Genomic DNA, 18712 nt, shown 5'->3' on the forward strand with positions numbered 1-18712 from the left:
GAATGCCCTCTGTCCCTGGCCTGGCTAGGAGAGAGGCAGCAATAAAGACTGCTGAGTGAGATGGGGTGCGGTCGGCTACAGCAGGACAGGCACCCTTTGGGGCCTCCTGGGGGCCAGGTGAGACCCAGAGACCTGGGTTCGATTGGCTCTGTGGCTGAGCTGCTGGGTCATCTTCGATGGTTCTGTGCCTTATGTGCTCAGCTATCAACGGGACTAGCAATCCTCCCGCTGTTGTGAAGAGCCAAGGAGCTGAGCAAACTACTGTGGGCGCCCTGGAGGTTGGGAGGGGGGCATCCTTGAGCTGAGCCTTAACGTCCAAGTAGGATGTAGCTGGGTGAAAGGAACATGGGTGACGGTGGGGAGGATGGGGGAGGGCATCCAGGAGGAGGTACAGTGTGAGCAAAAGCTGGGAGGCTGGAGAGCAGGACACCGTAAAACAATGGGTGTTGAATGAGCTAACCTGACAGTCCCTGGGGAGTGGGGAGGCTGGGCGGCCCCTCCCTTCCATGGGGGCATGGAGGGTTTGTTGTTGTCCCCACCCCCACTGCAGCAGCTGGCCGGCCCCCGGGGCTGTCCCTTTGGCAGAGCCTTTTCCAGCCACCTCTGGGGCTCCCCGGGCCGGCCCCGCCCCTCGGGCTGCGCTGGAGGCAGGGGCGGGGCCAGGCGTCCCGGAGCCGGGCGGGAGCGCGCCGGGAGCAGGTGGAGGGCTGGCGGCGGCGGCGGCGGCGGCGAGGCTCGGCCTCCCCGGCCAAAGCACCGGCTCCCACCTCTCCCCTCCTCGCCTGCCTCCCCCACCCCCCGATGCCTACCAGACTTTTGCCTGGGCCGGGGCCCCTGCCGAACCAGCCTCGCCTTCCTGTCGGGTGGGGATTCGGGGGCTGAGCTGTCTGGGGTCCCAGGGCCAATGCAGTGCCGCCTCGTCCGGGGCCTGGCGGGAGCCCTCCTCACCGTTCTGTGCATGGGGCTCGTCTCCCTACGGTACCACTCGAGCCTGTTTCCACAGAGCATGCGGGAGACCCCCGGACTGAGCCCGCCAAGCCCTCTGTCCCCCGAGCTGCGGCTGCACGATGTCTTCATTGCAGTCAAGACGACCCGAGCCTTCCACCGCTCCCGCCTGGAGCTGCTGCTCGACACGTGGGTCTCCAGGACCAGGGAACAGGTGACAAGTGGGCGACTGCGGGCCCCAGGAGTGGGCCCTGGCCTGAGGGACTCCTGGAGGCCTTTCTGTTGGGCTGGGGTCCCTGGCGGCCTCCAGGGAGAAGCTGCCCGCCCACCTGCCCAGTCTGGGCTTGTCTTCCCCCTCCTCCTTCCTCTGGGGACCAGCGGCTCCTGCCGCCCGGCCTGGGCCCCTCGCTGGCCCTGGAGCCAGGTGCTCCTGAGGCCCCCTGCTCCATGTCTTTCAGGGGCCAGGCGGGGCCCCTGCCCTAGGCTCCTCAGTCCCTCCTGGCTCTTCTAGCACAGTCTTTGCTCCTGCCCACCTTGGCCCAGACTGGCGATGGGGACAGCGGGGAGGTGCAGGGTGGCCAGGGTAGAGGCGTCTGCGGGGTCCTGACTCGGACGTGTGCCCAGGCCAGGCTGCCGCCAGCCCAGGCCTGTTGTCCCGCTGCTTGGGCTGCTCGGGCTGCTCGGGTGGAGACCAGGGGCTGAGCCGCTGAGAAGGCAAAGGTCTTGGGGGGGCCTGTTCGGGGAGAGGGGTGGGATGGGGGGGCATCAGAATTCCTGGCAGCCCCCCCGACGCCGCTGCTACCCGGGGTGTGCCCAGCGCAGCGGCGCCTCATCTCCTGTGCTCCTTTCCTGTGGGGCAGTTTCGGATGGAGGGGGGAGGTCCACTGTGACGGTGGTGACCAAGCGATGGCGGGGAGAGGTTAGAGGTCTGCCCAGCACGCATGTGCGTGTGTGTGTGTGTGTGTGTGTGTGTGTGTGTGTGTGTGTGTGTGCGCGCGCGCTCCTGCAGGGAGCCAGAGTGTCCTCGTTAGACGGGCTATGACAAGAGGTGTGTGGATGATGGGGCCGTATGGCTTATGTCTTTCTGGGGACAAGCAGAGTCCCTCTGGCTCTTGCCCTCCACAGACCCAGTGCCCTCCCCAAGCAAAGTCAGTGATTTAGGGGTGTTGGGAACCATCTCTGGGGGAGGTGAAGGGTTAGCTTTACCCACACGCGCACACACACACACACACAGTCCCTACTGTGGTGACGGGCTCAGTGGGAGGAAGTGACTGGGCTTTTGGAGGGGACTGCGGGCTCCTGGGAGGCCAAGGAGCAGGGGAGGGGATGTCTGCAGGAGCCCAGGGCCTTCTGGGGAGGGGCACCCCCACTCCCCGATTTCCTGACCATGATGTCTTAGCACCCTATTTAACCCTTTCTCCAGGGGGACCCCAGCACCCAGGTTCTTCCCTGGACCCCCCACACACAGCTTCTCATCTTGGGGAGATTCTGGTTCCTCCTGCGGAAGCCACTGAGCCTGGCCCTGCCCACAGACCTTCCTGTTTATGGTGCTGCGTCTGTGTACCCGGGAGCCTGCCTCACGTGGTCTGAGGCCCCTTCCTGCCTTGTCTTGATCACCATGGTGGTGCCCTTGCCCCGGATGAGGAAACTGAGGCCAGAGGGAGGAAGTGCTTGTCAACGTCACTCCGAAGGCTTGGGGGTGCAGAGCCCAGTGGGACCCAGCCCCTTCCTCCTGGCTGGGGCCCTTCTTTCTCTGCTGAGACCCAGGATCCCAGAGCTGCCTTGTCGCTGGGCCACAGGAGAGGGTCCTGGGGCCCCCAGCCTGAGTGGGCCTGGCAGGACCAGGTCAGCAAAGGCGAGGAAGCAACCACCCACTGTGTGCCTCAAGCTCAATCCCACATGCCCACTGCTCAGCACCCAAGGGGCTGCCCATCAGATGCCTCACTCTGTTTAACCCCCACAGCAGCCCCGAGTGGGAGGTATCGATAGGCCTGTTTTATAGGCGAGGAAACTGAGCACAGTGAAGCTGAGGTAGGAGATGAATTCACTCAGTTGCGTGACACCCCTCCACCCCCAGCACAAGGGGCAGAGTCGAGAAACCTTGTCCTTTATGTAGGGTTGAGGAAAGGAAGGATGCTTACATCGAGGAAGAGGAGGGGAGGCAGGGAGACACATGCTTACCGCACACTGCATCTGGGGCTCATTTGTCTCAACCCTTTGGCGCATCTCTTTCTGTGACCTTGGCTGAGACCCTCCCCCTTTCAGCCCTCAGTTTCCCCATCTGCACAGGACAGGAGGGTCTCTGAGCCTCTCTTAGCTCTGCCCTCAGCAGTGGGCCTGAGCTAGTTAACTCCAGGGCCAGGCGCCCGCCCCAGCTGGTTAAGGGCGGCCGGGTGGCAGGTGGGCCTTTGTGGTGGCAGGCTGGGGCTCGTGTAGCCTTTGTCCCAGGCAGAGGGGGTGGGCTAGGGGAGGCTCCGTGGGGAGCCTTTCCCTTCCCCACAGACCCCTCGAGGGCGGTGGGTGGGGGGTAAGGGCTGCAGAGCCTGCCCCACATCTTCCTTCCTTTTCACCAGATGGCCCCCAGTCCCCTCTCGCCTGACCCCAGCGGGCTGCCTATCCTTTTGTTTTCCTGTGAGGTTTTAACCATTGTCAGAGTCTCCTGCTTAAACAAATTAAATGCAACCCTTGGCTCAGAGGAAACTCTGCCCACCGCTCTGTGCCAATCTCAGGGTTCCCAGGGACTGGAACACCGGCCTCATGCGCCCTGCCCAGCCCCCAGCCCTGCAGCGGGACCCCCTCCCTCCCCCTTCCCCTACTGATTCGGGGCTTATTCATCCATCAGCAAACATGCCCTGGCCCATTTGGCCCATGCTCCAAACTCCAGAGAGTTCCACTATCTGGTGGATGTTTGGTGGTAAAAGTTTCCCAGGGAGCAGGGCAAGAAAGGCCTGATTTACTTCCCTGGCTCCCTGGGGGCTGTGTTGAAAACAGACTTGGGGTGGGGACAGGACAGCAGAGAGACCAGGGCAAGGGTGACTGTAGCAAAGCAGGCAGAAGATGACCAGGGAGGGGCTGGGCCACCAGTGGCCGTGGAGGCTGCTGTGGAGAGGTCGCATCCTGGGTGATTTGAAGGTTGGGTGGGTGTGGGGTGTGAAAGAGAGGAGGCGTGGTGACCCCAGCGTGTTGGGTCCCAGCAAGATGGGGAGCACCGAGAGGAGCATAGGTCCAGGAGGAGCTGGGGCACTGAGTCTGAGGCACCCGGGGAGAAGTTGTGGCTGCCGTGGGGTTTGATGGCTTCTTGCTGAAAGCCGAGGGGCTGGAGAGCATCACTGAGGCGGTGGGTGGGACAGAGAAGAGGGCCAGCATCGGGCCACCAACACTTTCTGCAGCGACATCCAGGGACCTCCAGTGTTAGCTAAATCTGAAGGTGGGAGACACACCCCAGGGAGGGGGGCTCAGAAAGTGGGTGCTGCCCAGGTCTCCTGGACAGGGAGATAAATCAGACCAGGCCTGTGCCCTTCAGGATGTCACTGTCTGGTGGGAGAGACCAAAGGATAGATTTTCATTACCAAGGGGCTGTTGTTACTTACCATCAGCAGGAACAGGTGGCTGAGGGGCACGTGGGAGGGGTGTCAGGGAAGGCTTCCTGGAGGAAGTGATGACTGAACTAGGAGTTAGGAGGCAAGAAATGGGCACAGCCTGTGCAAAGGCTCAGAGGGGTGTGCATGTGTGTGGCACATTTGGGGAACTGAAAGACCTTTGGATTTAAGAGAAGGGGTGGGGCAGGAAGTGGTGGGATAGGCTGCATCAGGCACAGGGGCTGGGTGGCCCCTCATGGCCACACTTAGGAGGCTGGCCTTTATCCTGAGGGCAGTAGGGAGCCACAGAAGGTGCTAGGCGGGGTGGTGGGTATGGGTATTATCTGATTCTGGTCCTGACAGGAAAAGAGATCTGAAGGTCTTGCCCTAATCCGTTGAAAGATAATGGCTCAGAAGGCCCATGGTTGTGGACTCTTGGGGAGACAGGACTCATTCCCTTGTGCCCCTTCCTGTGCCCAACCCTGGCTTCTGGTCTCTGGAGCCTCAGTTTCCCCCGAGATAAGAAGCGGAGCCTGGCTTCGCTGCCACCTCTTTCTTCTTCTTTCTCACATTATCTCACTTTACTGTCACAGCTACTGCTCGCCCCCATTTTCCGGCCAGGTAAACTGAGGCTCAAAGCAGGGGCTGATCTGATCTGAAGGGCTAGTTCCTGGAAACCAGGGAGAAGTTTGTGGCTGAGCAGGGAGGGGCATGCCGTTGGAGGCCCTGAGTCTGGAAGGAGGACAGGGCCAGCCCCAGGGTGGCCCGAGTGAGGGATGGGGATGTTGAGGGCCTTTCAACAGGTGGGGTGCTTTCTTCTTGGTCCTCCCTTGGAAAGAATTCAAAATTGTCCAGGCCCTGGACAGGGCCACCTAAGGGTCAGAGGAGGCTCTCGCTGTGCTTGGCGGACAAGAGGACCTGCTCAGGCAGGGAAAGGTGCATGTGCTGGGCAGGGTGTGGAATGGGGGTTAGACGGGTCCCCGGCTGTGGGTCTGTCTTGCCACAAGCTGCTTCTCATTCGTCTCTCATTCAGTTTGTGTTCAATTTATCTAGGGCTTGAGTGGCCTCTACCTGCCTGGGGCGTGGTGAGGAGAGATCCAGGGCCTGTGGGTCCGAATCCCAGCTCAGCAGTTGCCAACTGTACAACCATGGCCTGTCCCTTAGCCTCAGTCTTGCCATCTGCGAGGGGGACAGATTATGACACCTGTCTTGAGGTTCAGTGAGGTCATCAGGGACCAGGAATTGTGCAAGCCGCTGGTGGGCTGCTTCTGCAATCTGGGAGAGCTGGGGTTGGATCATGATGTAAAATTTCTGAGATGCGTAAGGATCCTGCACCTGCCCAGGGAGTCTGTGTGGCTGTGAAAGCCATGGCCATCTCCCCAAGCAGGTGTGCTGTCCCAGGGTCTGGGTCTTGCCACGCAGAGTCTGTCCCCTGACAAAGTGTCTCAGGTTGTGTACGTGTGGTGATGGAGGGGCCAAGGGGGACTGCAGTGTGTGTATGTGTGTGGGATAGAAGAGGGTGTGACTCTGGGAGGGTCCCCATGGGCGCTGGTCTGCAAGGGTACTTGTGCAAGTGACGTGGTCGCTGGTGTGTGGTGTGAGGCTGTGTTGTGTGTCTTGTCAGGGGAGTAGCTGAGAAAGTCGTGGTGTCTGAAAGGAGTGTGTGATGATGTTGGGAGGGGGTGTGTCTGTCACTGCCGGAGGATGGAGCTCTGACAGGTGCTTCAGCAGGGGCGTGCCTGCGGGCTGTCCTTGGTCGACTCCGGTCCTGACTCCTCTTTCTCCTTAGACGTTTGTCTTCACCGACAGCTCAGATGAAGGCCTCCAGGAGAGACTGGGTAAGTCCAGGTGGGGCCCCTCAGCTGTTTCCAGGGAAAGCTGGGGCGGCTGTCCCCTGGCCTGGGGTCCCCAAGAAACAGGGCTGCCCTCTCTTGGCATGTGGGGATTCCCCTTTGCCCAGGAGGGGAGCAGGCTTCTTCCTTGGAAGCGGGTGTGGGTGTGAGGAGGGGCTGTTCTGGACGGTACCCTGGACTCGTGGGTCCCAGCCCAGCCTCCTGTTCATTAGCTCTGGGGTCCTGGGGAGTCAGCCCTCCCTGGTCAGTTTCCCCATGTGTAAAATGGGAATGGGTGGGCCGCTCCAGGCTGAAGTCTTGCTCTGCATTCTCATGGTGTGCCGGGCTGTGGGGAGGACCTGGGTAGGGTCCCCTGACTTGTCCCCGCTTCTCCAGGGTCCCACCTTGTGGTCACCAACTGCTCTGCTGAGCACAGCCACCCCGCCCTGTCCTGCAAGATGGCTGCTGAGTTTGACACCTTCTTGGCCCGTGGGCTGTGGTGAGTGCCCCTGGGTCTCTGGGGCCAGGTGTGACCTTTGCCTCAGGCTAGTTCCTGAATAGGGTGTTGTGTCAAAAAATGAAGTCGGCTGGGTCCTGTGAATTTAATCATGTAAGGGCCTCCTGGGGTCTGTCTCTGGGCAGATGGCCTGGGTTCAAGTCTTGCCATATCCTGACTGTGTGACCTTGGGCAAGTGTCTTAACCTTTCTGAACCTCGGTCCCCACCTGTTAAGTGGGCACACTCTCCTTGGGAGCTCACACAAGATGCTATCAGGCTCAGAGCATGGGCCTTCAGTGTTAGCTACTCTCACTGCCAAATTTTGTTGACTGATTATGGGGGGCATGGGGGAGTCTGGCTAGCTGGTGGCCCTTGGGAACCCTCCTCCAAGCTTACCATCCCCCTTCTGTCCTCACAGGTGGTTCTGCCACGTGGATGACGACAACTATGTGAACCCAAGGGCACTGCTGAAGCTGCTAAAAGCCTTCCCACAGACTCACGATGTCTACGTAGGCCGGCCCAGCCTGAACCGGCCTATCCGCGCTTCTGAGCCGAGGCCCCACAACCGCACGGTGGGTCCCTTCCTTCCTCCTTCGTGCATTGGCCGTGGGTGTTGGCTGTGGCCAGGCCGGGGGGCGGGGCCGGGCCGGGGCCAGGGCCCTTGCGGAGTCAGGTGGGTTTTCCCACTTTCTCATTTGGTCTCCTTGCTGTGTGTTTGGGTTGGTGACTTTGCCATCGATCTTGTCTTCTCCTCTGAATTGGGGAGACTGAGATAATGCAGGTGAGGCGCAGACTCTGGCACACAGGAGGGCCTCAGTCACTGAGGAGCAGGGGCTCATTCTGGTCACACAGTGACAGGGGTGTGTGGGGTAGGGGGTGTGTGTGTGTTGCGGGGGGTTGAGCTGAGGCTGCCTGACTCCATGGCAGGGCTCCTAGCCCCTGGTATTGTCATGTAGTTGTACAGGCTGTTCAAATGCCCGATACTGCTGGGCTGCGCGGTAAATTGCGCTGCCCCCCAGCCCCTGAGCACTCCCCTCCCCTCTGCACCCCTCCTTTCTCCAGACTTCACTGACCAGCAACTAAAGAGGTGACACCTGGGCACAATGGGGTCCCTAGCACCAGCTTCATTCAGCTCCAGACCTAGATGGCTGCTAATGAGGGTTGTGAGATTTAGGAAACAAATAAACCAAAAATCAGGATAATAGTTAAATTGAACTTGCAGATAAACACGGAAGAATTCTGTAGTGTAAGTATGGAGCATGGTTCTCTCCTGGTCCCCAGGACCCACCAGGCTTCTGGTGTTGGTGTGACCCAGGCCCCTAGGGGGCTCCCTTGGCCCCAGGGAAAAGGCTAGTCAGGGGGCGCCCCCTCCCTAGAGGCGGCACGTGGCGCAGGAGCTGGGCCTGCAGTGGGGCTCTCTGCCTCCCTGGCTCACCATCTGCTTCGTTAGGGAGACCAAGAGCAGGAAGCACACAACCTTAATTATCAGTGGCTAATCGGCCTCTGAGCCCTAATTAAATCCTCCTGGGCCCTGGGGGTGTGTGTGTGAGTTGACTGCAGGTGAGCGAGGGGTGCCCCAGGCCCCCACACCACCACATGCTTGGCGGTAGGGGTTGAGCACGCGGCTCTGGAGCCCGGCTTTCGGGCTTCACACGCCATCTGCCACCTCCTGGCTTCCTGACTTTTGCTCAAGTCACCCCACCTTTCTGTGCCGTAGTTTCCTCGTCTGCAAAATGGGTGATAACCATCCCCACCTAATAGGGTGGTTGTGAGCAAAAAAGGGAACAATTCAATGAGGTCACCTACCCAAGTGCTTGGAATGGGACCTGGCACGTGATGACACTAGTAAGTGTCAGCGATTGGTACCCAACCCAGCTACACCTGCGTCCCCCGGCCTCCTACTCACTGGGCAGGTTCAGCACCTGTTGAGTACACGCAGGCCCTGACCCCACAACGTGCACTAACACCCTCCTTGCACACACTCCATCGGCAGGATCCTTAGACTCTGCCCCAAAGTGTCCCAGCCTGTTTGGATTCTGGGATAGCCCCCGGGTTGTGTGGTTGGGGGAGGGGAACAGCAAAAGGGGGCAAGAGTTCTGGCTCAGGCTCAGTCCCAGCTCTGGGACCCCAGGCTGGTGACCACCCTTCTCTGCACCTCGTCACCTCGTCTGTGGCCCAGGATGCCGTATAGCAGTGCTCAGGGTCATAGGCACTTCTACTGTTAATGCCGTCGCTCCTTTAATTATCTGGGAACAGAAGCCCTGGGCCTGTAGGTCATTAAACGAGCATTCACTGGGCACCTCCTATGTGTCAGGTCCTTAAGAACCCGTTCATTCTGCTTCGAGGCCTGACCTCTAGCTAAGAGGGAGGCATTTCTAGAAGCAGCTCATGGAGATCTTTAGGAGGAGGACACAGGGCTGGCCGCACTGGAGCAGAAGTGCTCACAGGTGACAAATCTGAGGCCCAGAGAGGAGCAGAGACTTTCTCAAGGTCACACAGCTGGGAGGAGTGGAGGAGGCTGAGGCCCCAGAGTCAGGCTTCCCAGTTTCCTGCCCTGGATTCTTCTTACTGTTGCATCATGGGAGATAACCCAACCCCATGCACCGTGCATCAATTAAGCACCAACTATGTACTTGGGAGAAGGTAACTGTAGGGAACTCGTTGGTCAAGATATAGTACAGCTGAAAGGGAGCAGGGTTTGCCAAAAGCCTTAGAGAAATTCATGAGCTGTGACTTCACGAGGCCTCACTGACGAGGCAGGGGCAGAAAGTGATTTAAACCCCAAGGGAGGTTATTGGTTCCTGAGATTGAGATGTCAAGGGGTTTGCTGGCCTTGGGGACGTCATTCTCTCTCTACTCTGCGAGAGGCCGCGATCTTTCTTTGTGCAGAGTTTTCTCAGTCCCAGGACCTGGAAGTGGTGAGGCCAGTACAGGTGGCTTGGCACCGGGGGCTTTGGGACTACCGCTCCCAAGACTGGTGACTCTGTAGAAAGCAGCTCTTCCCCCTAGGTAGCATAGGGAGCTCAGGGAAGAACTCGGATTGGCTGGCCTGAGTCATTTCCCGTCACTGAGCCAATCACTGGCTCAGGGGGTGTGGCCTTGTGATCCACCCTTCCTGCCCACCTCTTGTGGCCCAGGGCAGCAGATGCTGTATTTGGCAGCCCACCCCTGCCCCCGAACCACCTGGGGTGAGGTAGAGGCATTCCGCTGGGGAAAGGGGTAAGGTGTGCTGGGCGGACAAATAGGATACATATTCTCTTTAACTGAAATCCAGCCAGACTGGGGTCTAATTGGTGACTTTTAATTAATTTATTAATTAACTTAATTAATTAATAATTAATTAGCCATGTGACTTTGGGCCTCGGTTTTCTTGTCTATAAAATGGGCATAATAATGTCAGGCTGTCGCAAGACTTTAGTGAAATGTGAAATGAAAAGGTTTTGAATCATGCTGGTTGGGGGGTGAGGGAGGGCCCGGGCGTTGCCCCCACCCCCAGGCTCACCCTGCTCCTTGGCCCTCCCCACCTCTCCCGCCAGAGGCTGGTACAGTTCTGGTTTGCCACCGGGGGTGCTGGCTTCTGCATCAATCGCAAACTGGCTTTGAAGATGGCCCCATGGGCCAGGTAAGCAAAGCCCCACTGGCGGGTGGGGGAGAGTAGGGCCTGGTATGTGTGGGGGGCTTTGCAGCAGGAAGGGCTTAAGAGTGAGCTCAGGAGAAACTGCCTCTCATTCATGCTGTGTCACAGAGTTACACAGTTAGTGGTGAGCAAGCCACCTGCCATCCTGCCCTCAGGGCACTCTGCCACACACAGGCAAGTTGTATAATCTCTGGGAGCTTCAGTGACCCCATCTGTAAAATGGACCTGATAATATGATCGCTAATGGTTGGTGTGAGGGTGAAATGGGAAAATGTTTGGGCTGGTACCCGGTCCCCAGTGTCACAGGGGAGGTGAAGGCCAAGTGTAGAGGCATTCAGAGGAAGGAAGTAGGGACTTCTGCCTAGGGACAGAAGGAAGGCTTCCTGGAAGGGGTGACCTTTGAACTGGGATAGCCTTAGAGGTCCCTGAGTGAAGGGGTTCCTTGGGGTGGTGGAAGCCCCCAGTATGGGATGAGGGTACTGGTATTCTAGAGAGGAAGTGGCAAAGGCCTGGGCTCTCGAGATCTGCCTGGAACAGGATGTTGTTATTAGCAGCAACATCCGTGTCGCTACCTTGTGTTGGGGGCTGACTCTGAGTCAGGGCTGCACTTTACCGGGGAAGAAGGTGTGTCAGCCTTGTTTCCACAGCTAAGGAGACCGAGGCGTGAGAGGTTGGGCAAGTGACTGGTCCAAGGTCACCCAGATCCGAGGTCACTCAGCTGCTGGCTTTGGCTCCAAGGCCTGTCTGCTTTGCCCCTATACCACCCTGGCGTGCTCTGACCTGGACAGGAGGGGTCCTCCCCGGGGGACCTTGGGCCCCAGTTGGGAGTGGTAGTGCTGTCCTAGGACATGTCCACAGCAGGTGTGTACACGTGACCAGGGGTCCTCCCTGTGCCCAGTGCCCCCATCCGGGCTTCTGCCCACCTTTATGGTATATTTGTGTGAATTGGAAAAGGTACCCCCCTTGGGCAGGTGCAACCCTCGGGCACAGCCTGGGGTGGGAAGGGAAGGCTAGGTTTCTGCACCCACTGAGCCCCTCAGGGAGGCGTTCTGTGCAGCGGCGCGGCCTGCCCAAACTGGCCCCCAGGGATGTTCATGGGGCATGCAGTCCGGTGATGCCCTTCCCTGGGACACTGCCCCTTTCCTCCTCCACATCTGGCTGACTCCAACACATCCTGTAAGACTCTATTTAAAGCCTGCCATTGTCATGATTAAATAAAAAGCAAAACAAAAGACTGCCACCTCCTCTGGGAAGCCCACCTTACCCTCCCTGTGTCTCCCAGGCCTCATGCTTCCCTCTGACTTAGTGCCAGTCCTACTCTGAAATGACCTGTTCACTGTCTCCCCTCAGAATGAGGGCTGCTGTCGAGGGCAGGACGCTTTTTCTTCTCATCTCTGTATCTGCAGCCCTAGCCCGGTACCTGGCTCCGGGTAGCTCCTCGAGGCTCAGCAATGGATGAATGAGTGAATGAATGTAAAGAGAGGAAGGGATACATTTATAAAGGGCTACTTCTTGCCATTCTTCCACTTAATCTTCACAATAGCCCAGTGAGGGCACGGCCATTCTCATGCCCATTTCACAGAAGAGGATGCTGAGGCTCCCCGGGTTTGTGGCCTGCCCAAAGTCACCCAGTGCACAAGAGGCTCTGCTCTGCCCATGGACCCCGGTGGAGGGAGGGCCTTCTGGGAGGCAGGGGGAGCTCTGCGCCAGTGGCCACAGCATGGCTCTGTCTCTCAGCGGCTCCCGCTTCGTGGAAACGTCTGCCCTCATCCGATTGCCTGATGACTGCACTGTGGGCTACATTGTCGAGTGCAAGCTAGGTGGCCGCCTGCAGCCCAGCCCCCTCTTCCACTCCCACCTGGAGACCCTGCAGCTGCTGGGGGCTGCCCAGCTCCCAGAGCAGGTGAGCTGGCCCCGGGGCAGTGGGGGAAGGATGTGTGGGGGGAGGGCTGTCCCATACTGATGGGGAAACTGAGGCTCAAGGTGGGAAAGGACCCTCAGACGGGCCCACAGTGACTCAGCCCTCTCCACCTCCAACCCGCAAGGGTTAGCGTTTGTGATGCTCAAATTCTTTGGTCTGGTCCCCGAACACCAGCTGGAACGACCTGCACAGACCAGGTGAAGCTTGCCTTCAGGTTCAGACCACTCCCCTCCCTACCTGCTCTGCTCCCTCTTGTCTCTCTGTTCCTTCTTCCGTTTTCCATCCCCCCGCCACGTCCCTCCAAAGGGTTCAGGCCTGCCCTTTCCAACTCTGCCTGTCAGCTGTCCTGCCTTCACCAAAGCTTACCTGTCTGCTGCCCCCCTGCTTTCTTTCTAACCCAGATGTTGCTGAGAAAGAGCAGGTGCTTAGTGGGAAACCTCAGGCATAATGTCTGGCTCGGGGAGGGGCACCCCATTCTACCACCTGGCAAACAATGATTCCGCGGAGTTCCAGCTGGCTCTGCCTTGCACACAGAGCCCTCCTACTCATGGGTGGTCAGTTCCGTAGGGATCCTGGCTGGGAGGGCCCTCGGGATCCTTCACCCATCAGTGCGAGTCAGAACACTTTGGCAGCAAGGGACACAAATGCAACACAGACCAGTCGAACAAACAAGGACACGTATGGGCTCATGAGCTTGAGAAGCTGGGGGCCGCCTTGCTGGTTCTGGCTAAGTCTGCGTGCTCAGACTGTCCCCACTCTGGTCTGTCTTCCCTGACATTGGGCTTACCCACAGGCAGGCAAGATGGCAGCTCCAGGTTTCCACCCCACCCACAGGAGGAGAGCTCCTCCTTCTGCCACATTCCAGGGCTGGTGCTCATTGCTTGGAAGGCCTGCTTGTGTCACATGACCCGTTTCCTACCAGGGCCAAGCGTTAGTGTTGATTCGCCAGGCCTGGAACTGGGGTGTAGGGTTGGCCCCAATAAGACCGCAAGGCTTGAAGCCAGGAAAAGGGGGCAGATTTTGGGCAGCCAAAACCACGTACCCTAATGGCTGGATTTTCAGAATACCCACCACACAAGGCACCGTGCTGGGGTGGCTTTATTTGCTTTAACTCTGTTTCCTTCCAGCATTTGCATGAGGTCAGCACTAACATTCCCATTCTGTAGGTGGGGAAACTGAGGCCCAGAGAGCTGAACATAGCACAGCTAACATAAGGCAGAGGGGGGATTTGAACCCTGCCCAGGTGGCCCCTAAGTCCACAGTCTTTAACTACTGTGGTCCCCTGCCTCTTGACGAGGGGCGTTATCCCATGTCCTCATTGTATGTGGAGTAACCCAAGGCTCTGGGTAGAGAGGGAGTGTGAAGACCCCATGGTGAGTCTCAAGAAACCTCTGTCCAGGCATGGACTTTACTGGAACAGTGCCTTCCCCTCTTGAGACTCAGTTTCGTAGTCTATAGGCAAGGGACTCGTTCCATCCTCTCAGGTGAGGTGGATAGCTGGGGAAGCAAATAGGGTCTGGGCACGATGGTGCCCTACGAGCTTGAAGCGCCTTGCGGAGTGGGGTGGGCTCCTCAGTGAGTGCTCAGGGTGGAATTTCAGGGGCCAAGGCAGGCTCTCTGTGCCCCTCAGAATGTCTTATGGATCTTCCCTGCTTCTGGCCCAATACCGCCCCCTTGTGGGGTCCCCAGCGGGACACCCCGCCAACCTTCACTTTCTTCTCTGCTTTTCTCTGCCCAGGTCACCCTCAGCTATGGCGTCTTTGAGGGGAAGCTCAATGTCATTAAGCTACAAGGCCCCTTCTCCCCTAAGGAGGACCCTTCCAGGTGAGTCTGGGGGCTCAAACTGCAGGATTGGAGGAGGGGTTGAGTCCAGGCATAGGGGAACCTGGAGGGAAGGTAAGCCCTGGAGGCTGACAGCGCAGAGCCAGGAGTGGAGGGAGGGGATTTCAGTCTCTGCTCTGCCCCAGGATTGCTGTGTGACCTTGGGCAAATACCTTGCTTTCTCTGGGCCTCAGCCTCCCCATTTGTAACACAAGGAGCTGGGTGTCATGGATCTGAAGGGCTCTCCCAGCCCTGATCCTCTGCGGTTCTTCAGGAGCCCCTGGAACACTGGAATGTCTTCACTGGGCAAAGGAGATGCTCTAAGGGCAGAACTTCAGGCCCCGATGGGAAATTTTTATTTGAGCTTTTGTAGGCTCTCTGTGTCTCTGATACTCTTCAGTGGTTCTTTTCAGTAGGTAGATGGTTGGAAAGGAGGCTAAAATGGCGCCCAGGCACCTTCCGGTTCTGTCCCTACACAGGCCACAGGGAGGCTGAGGCTGTTCCGCTCAGGCCTGGCTGCTGTAGAGCATCTAGGTGCACAGCCTGTGACACGCTGTGGTGGGAGGACAGGCCCGCCCGAAGGAAGTAGCGGCAGCCATTGTGGCTGAGATGCAGGAAGAGAGGGGGCAGGGGACTCCCCAAGGCCTTGGGGGCTCTGTCGGGCCTTCGGATTTATCTGGAGTACGGAACCCTTGGGGGAACTAGGACTCCTGGCTCTGAAGTCCCGCAGAGCTGTCTGTCGGGGGCAGAGAGCTCACGACTGTTTAAGGGGCCCTGGGGCCAGGGCTGTGTTGAACAAGTTAGACATTACAAGGAGACAGAGTTTGGCTCAATATAGGAAAAAAAATTCACATTTCTGAGATGAAAGGAATCGCCTTCTCTTGGAGTGAGCTCCTCATCAGTGGAAGGGCACAAGTTATGGCTAGACTACCAAGAGGTTTAAGAGTGGATGGGAAATTCTCTTTGAGCCCGAAGATTCTAGAATCCAAAGGTTCCTGCCTAATAGGGCTGGAGCCGACTGGGGACTCAGATACATGTGATCAGATAGTCTGGCCTCAGCTGGGGTCTCTTTGTGGCATCTCTGGCCTTTGAAGTCTCTCTGAACCGGTGGTTTTCATGAGGGGCCACCCCCCTGGGGACATCTGGCAACGTCCGGAACCATTTTTGATTGTGACGACTCAGGGGGGTTCTCCTGGCTTCTCGTGGGTAGAGACCAGGGGTGCTGCTAAACATTGGACAATGCACGGGACACCCGAAGGCAAAGACTTATCTGGCCGTAAGTTTTAAGAGTGCTGAGGGGGAGAAATCCGGCTCCAAACCGTCTCTGTGACATGTGCTCTCCCAGGAACCTGTGGAGTGAGCGTGGGAGTCAGGTGACCATTTGTCCATTTCTGGTCTCTCCACAGGTTCCGTTCCCTCCATTGTCTCCTCTACCCAGATACTCCTTGGTGCCCACAGCTGATGGCCAGATGAACCCTGAACGGCCAGGCAAAGTTTGGGCTGAGGCTTCTGGCTGTCCTTGGCCTCCCCAGGCAGCCCTGGGGACTCGTGGCAAGTGCTCTTTGGTAGGGAGTCCCTGGCAGGGCCTCTGAGGGGTGGGTCAGCCCAGGATTGGATGGTGGCTGGCGGTGAAGGCGTCCTAAGCCCCTGGGAGGTGGGTTGGACAACCCAGAGAACAGGTACACCAGGCGAGGGCCAGAGAGGCCCGAGGGGCTGGGCTTCTATGGGCCTTGGGTGGCTGAATTGAACAAGCATGGAGGGCCCTTGAACTGGGTTGGGGCTCAGGGGTCCTAACCCTCCAGAGAATTACATGGGCCCTCGGGTGGGGTCTGGCCTCCACCCCCAGCTCTGGTCTCTGTCATTCCCCTGGGGTCAAGCACTGGGCCACCCACTCCTGGCTCCCTTGGCTTGTTCCCCAACCCCTGAGGGGACCTAGGTGGAATAAGGGCAGAGCCCGGGGTCTGTGGCAGGGGCTGTCATTGCTGACCAGTGTCTAGCTCCTTGCTCCGACCCCTTGCCAACAGATCCCATTTTGCTTGGAGTATCAGCGTGCCCAGACCCTGATGGTGGATCATGATGGATCCCAGCCCTTGGTGACGATCCTTTTGCTCACTTTCCCAGCCTCCCTTGCTCAGTCTGTTAGTGCGAATTAAACAAAGCCAATAGAGAGGCTTCTGGGGAAGACTTGGCAGTCCCGTACCCCATACCTTTAGGCTGCGAATGTGGATGTGATGTCTGGATCTGGGGTGGTTGTCTTGTTATCATGAAGGAAAGGCCATGACAATCAGGCACACCTGTCCCTTTTGGCATCTGGTTCTGTGAGAAAATTAAACCCTTACTTGTTTCAACTTCTCTTGGTCCAGTTTTCCGTTACATGCAGTCAGTGTGTTCCTGGCTGGGGCGGGCTCTTAGATCGGCCTGTCACAGTGGTGATGGGTGGTGTTGATTTGGGTCCCGAGCTAGATACCCCTGCTCTGCCTTTGCTGGCTGGATGCATGACCTTGAAGCATCCACTCCGTCTCTCTGGCCTGTATGCCCATTTTATAGAGGAGGGAAGGAACCCCTTCTCTGTGGGTTGATATCTGGGTGAAATGATAGAGCGTTCGTGAAGGGCTCGGCACAGTCTGGCATGGAGAAGGAAGGGTTCCGTGAGCAGTGACTGTTCTAGCGAGTGCTTGAGTCAACGGTGAGCCGGGGTGTGTGAGGGTGTGCGTGACTGTGTGGGGTGGTGTGTCCCCTTTCTACACAGATCTGTGCATAAGGACACGTGCGGTGGATGTGTGTGTTGGTGCTCACGTCACACACATGTGTGTACAATGTATCCACGTGTGACTGGGTGTGTGCCATGTGGTGCTAGTGGGCTGGGAGCTACTTCTCCTTTTCTCTGCCCTTGGAGCCTGGGTTGGGGGTAGCCAGAGAATTGGGAGAGGCAGAGTGGAGACACAGCCGAGGGAGTCAGCCTCTGGTGTGTCAGAGAAAGGGGCAGTTTGACAGCCGGGGTAGGAGATGAATCAATGCAAACATGCTTAGGATCGCAGGTCCCAAAGAGGCTGCCTGACTGAATGAAAACAGTCATGGTAGAAGTTCAGGAATGCTGGTGCTGAGGTTGGGGAGGCTTGGGGATGGGATGCCTCTTCTCTCCTTGCATCCTTCCCAGTGATGTGGGAACTTTTGGCCACCATGGGGCTCTGGGATGGGGATAGGAGGGAGGACAGAGGAGAGCTCCCGAGGGATAAGCCAGGCAGCCAAGGCTGGGGGCTCCTTGGAGTGCACCCCCTCCGGCCCTTGGATACCCCAGCTAATGATACCCCACCTTGTCCCTCATGCAACTCTGTCTGGCACAGCCTGAACCATAGAGCACCAGAGCCTCAGCCCTGGTTTTCCATGGAGGAGCTTGAGGCCCAGAGAGGGACCACCATGTGCTTGTGGTCACACAGCAGGTCAAGTGCAGAGTCGGGCTGCTTGGGCTCTTGCAAAGCCTCCTTTCTTTCTGGGCTAAGCTAATGCTGGGTTTGTGGGCCATGAACGGAGTAGGGGTGGCCCTGGCCCTGCAGCCCTGGTGGGGGTGGACTGGGTGTGCTCCACAGCTGTTGTCCTCTCCACCCCGTACCCGGAAGGCTGCCGGCCGGCCTGCTTTTAGAAGCAACAGCAGGAGATTTGCGGGTTGTTCCCAGATCCTGGGGGTCGGGTGGAGGGAACAGGACTCGGGCCATCTGCTGCCTCCATTGTCCCAGAATAGCTGTGGTAGGGAGGGGGAGCAGAGTCAGCAAGGATCAGAATTGGGATGGAGGAAGCGGGGGGGAGGGGGGGTGTCTGGATTTAACCCTTTGCGGGTCTGTATGGGAGAGTAGAAAGCTGCCTGCACTGTGGACTGATGTGACCCACGTGGGCCCCACAGGCAGGGCCGGCCATAGGGGAGAGGGACAAGGTTGGACCACCCTGTACTGGTCTTCAGGTGCCCCTTGGGCAGGTATTATTCCCATTTGATAGATTAGGAGACTGAGGCACAGAGAGGGAGAAGGCCCATGGTCCAGGTCACAGGGCTTAGAGGTGCCAGAACCAAGGCTTGAGGCCACCTGGCTCTGCAGTGGTCACCTCAGTGTGGGACGACTCTGGAGGGTCGGGAGAGCTCTACTGTCCTTTCTACTCTGGCTCTATGCTCTTGGGCAGGTTACTCCACCATTCACCGGCCGCACCAGTAAAATAGACACAGTGACTTCTGTGTTGTGTGCTGTGCTGTTTTGAGATGCTGCACAGAAAGCTCTTGGCACAGGTACTACCTGTCCAATAAACAACAGCTCCCTGGCCTCTCTCTTCTGTTAAAAGGGGGGGCAGATAGGGTGCTGGACTGGCCATCCCCTCCACTCCCCGGGGTCTGGACCACTGTCCGCCTCACCTGTGTCCCCACAGCCGCTTCCTTGCTCACTACTGGTGGGTACACTGGCCTCCTTGTTTCCCCTGGTGGATACCCAGCTGGTTTC

The 18712-nt window shown here is 58.2% G+C and overlaps 1 protein-coding gene across 2 annotated transcripts; it reads left to right on the forward strand.

The window, feature by feature from the left end:
• Positions 1 to 662: 662 nt before the first annotated feature.
• MFNG (MFNG O-fucosylpeptide 3-beta-N-acetylglucosaminyltransferase) lies at positions 663 to 16583 on the forward strand. Of its 2 annotated transcripts, XR_003520037.2 has the most exons (9): positions 663 to 1159; positions 6313 to 6361; positions 6752 to 6854; positions 7271 to 7424; positions 10389 to 10474; positions 12227 to 12392; positions 14149 to 14234; positions 15638 to 15796; positions 16256 to 16583. XR_003520037.2 is itself a non-coding variant. In XM_027594879.2 (8 exons), exons 1-8 carry the CDS (start codon positions 905 to 907, stop codon positions 15702 to 15704), a joined length of 966 nt encoding a protein of 321 aa, XP_027450680.1. In that variant the 5' UTR covers positions 663 to 904; the 3' UTR covers positions 15705 to 16583. The 2 variants fall into 2 exon arrangements, 1 of the variants encoding a protein (XP_027450680.1); XM_027594879.2 differs by having other exon boundaries at positions 15638 to 16583.
• The last annotated feature ends 2129 nt before the right edge of the window (positions 16584 to 18712 follow it).

The sequence above is a fragment of the Zalophus californianus genome, chromosome 9 (genome assembly GCF_009762305.2).
Source record: "Zalophus californianus isolate mZalCal1 chromosome 9, mZalCal1.pri.v2, whole genome shotgun sequence".
Taxonomy (NCBI): domain Eukaryota; kingdom Metazoa; phylum Chordata; class Mammalia; order Carnivora; family Otariidae; genus Zalophus; species Zalophus californianus.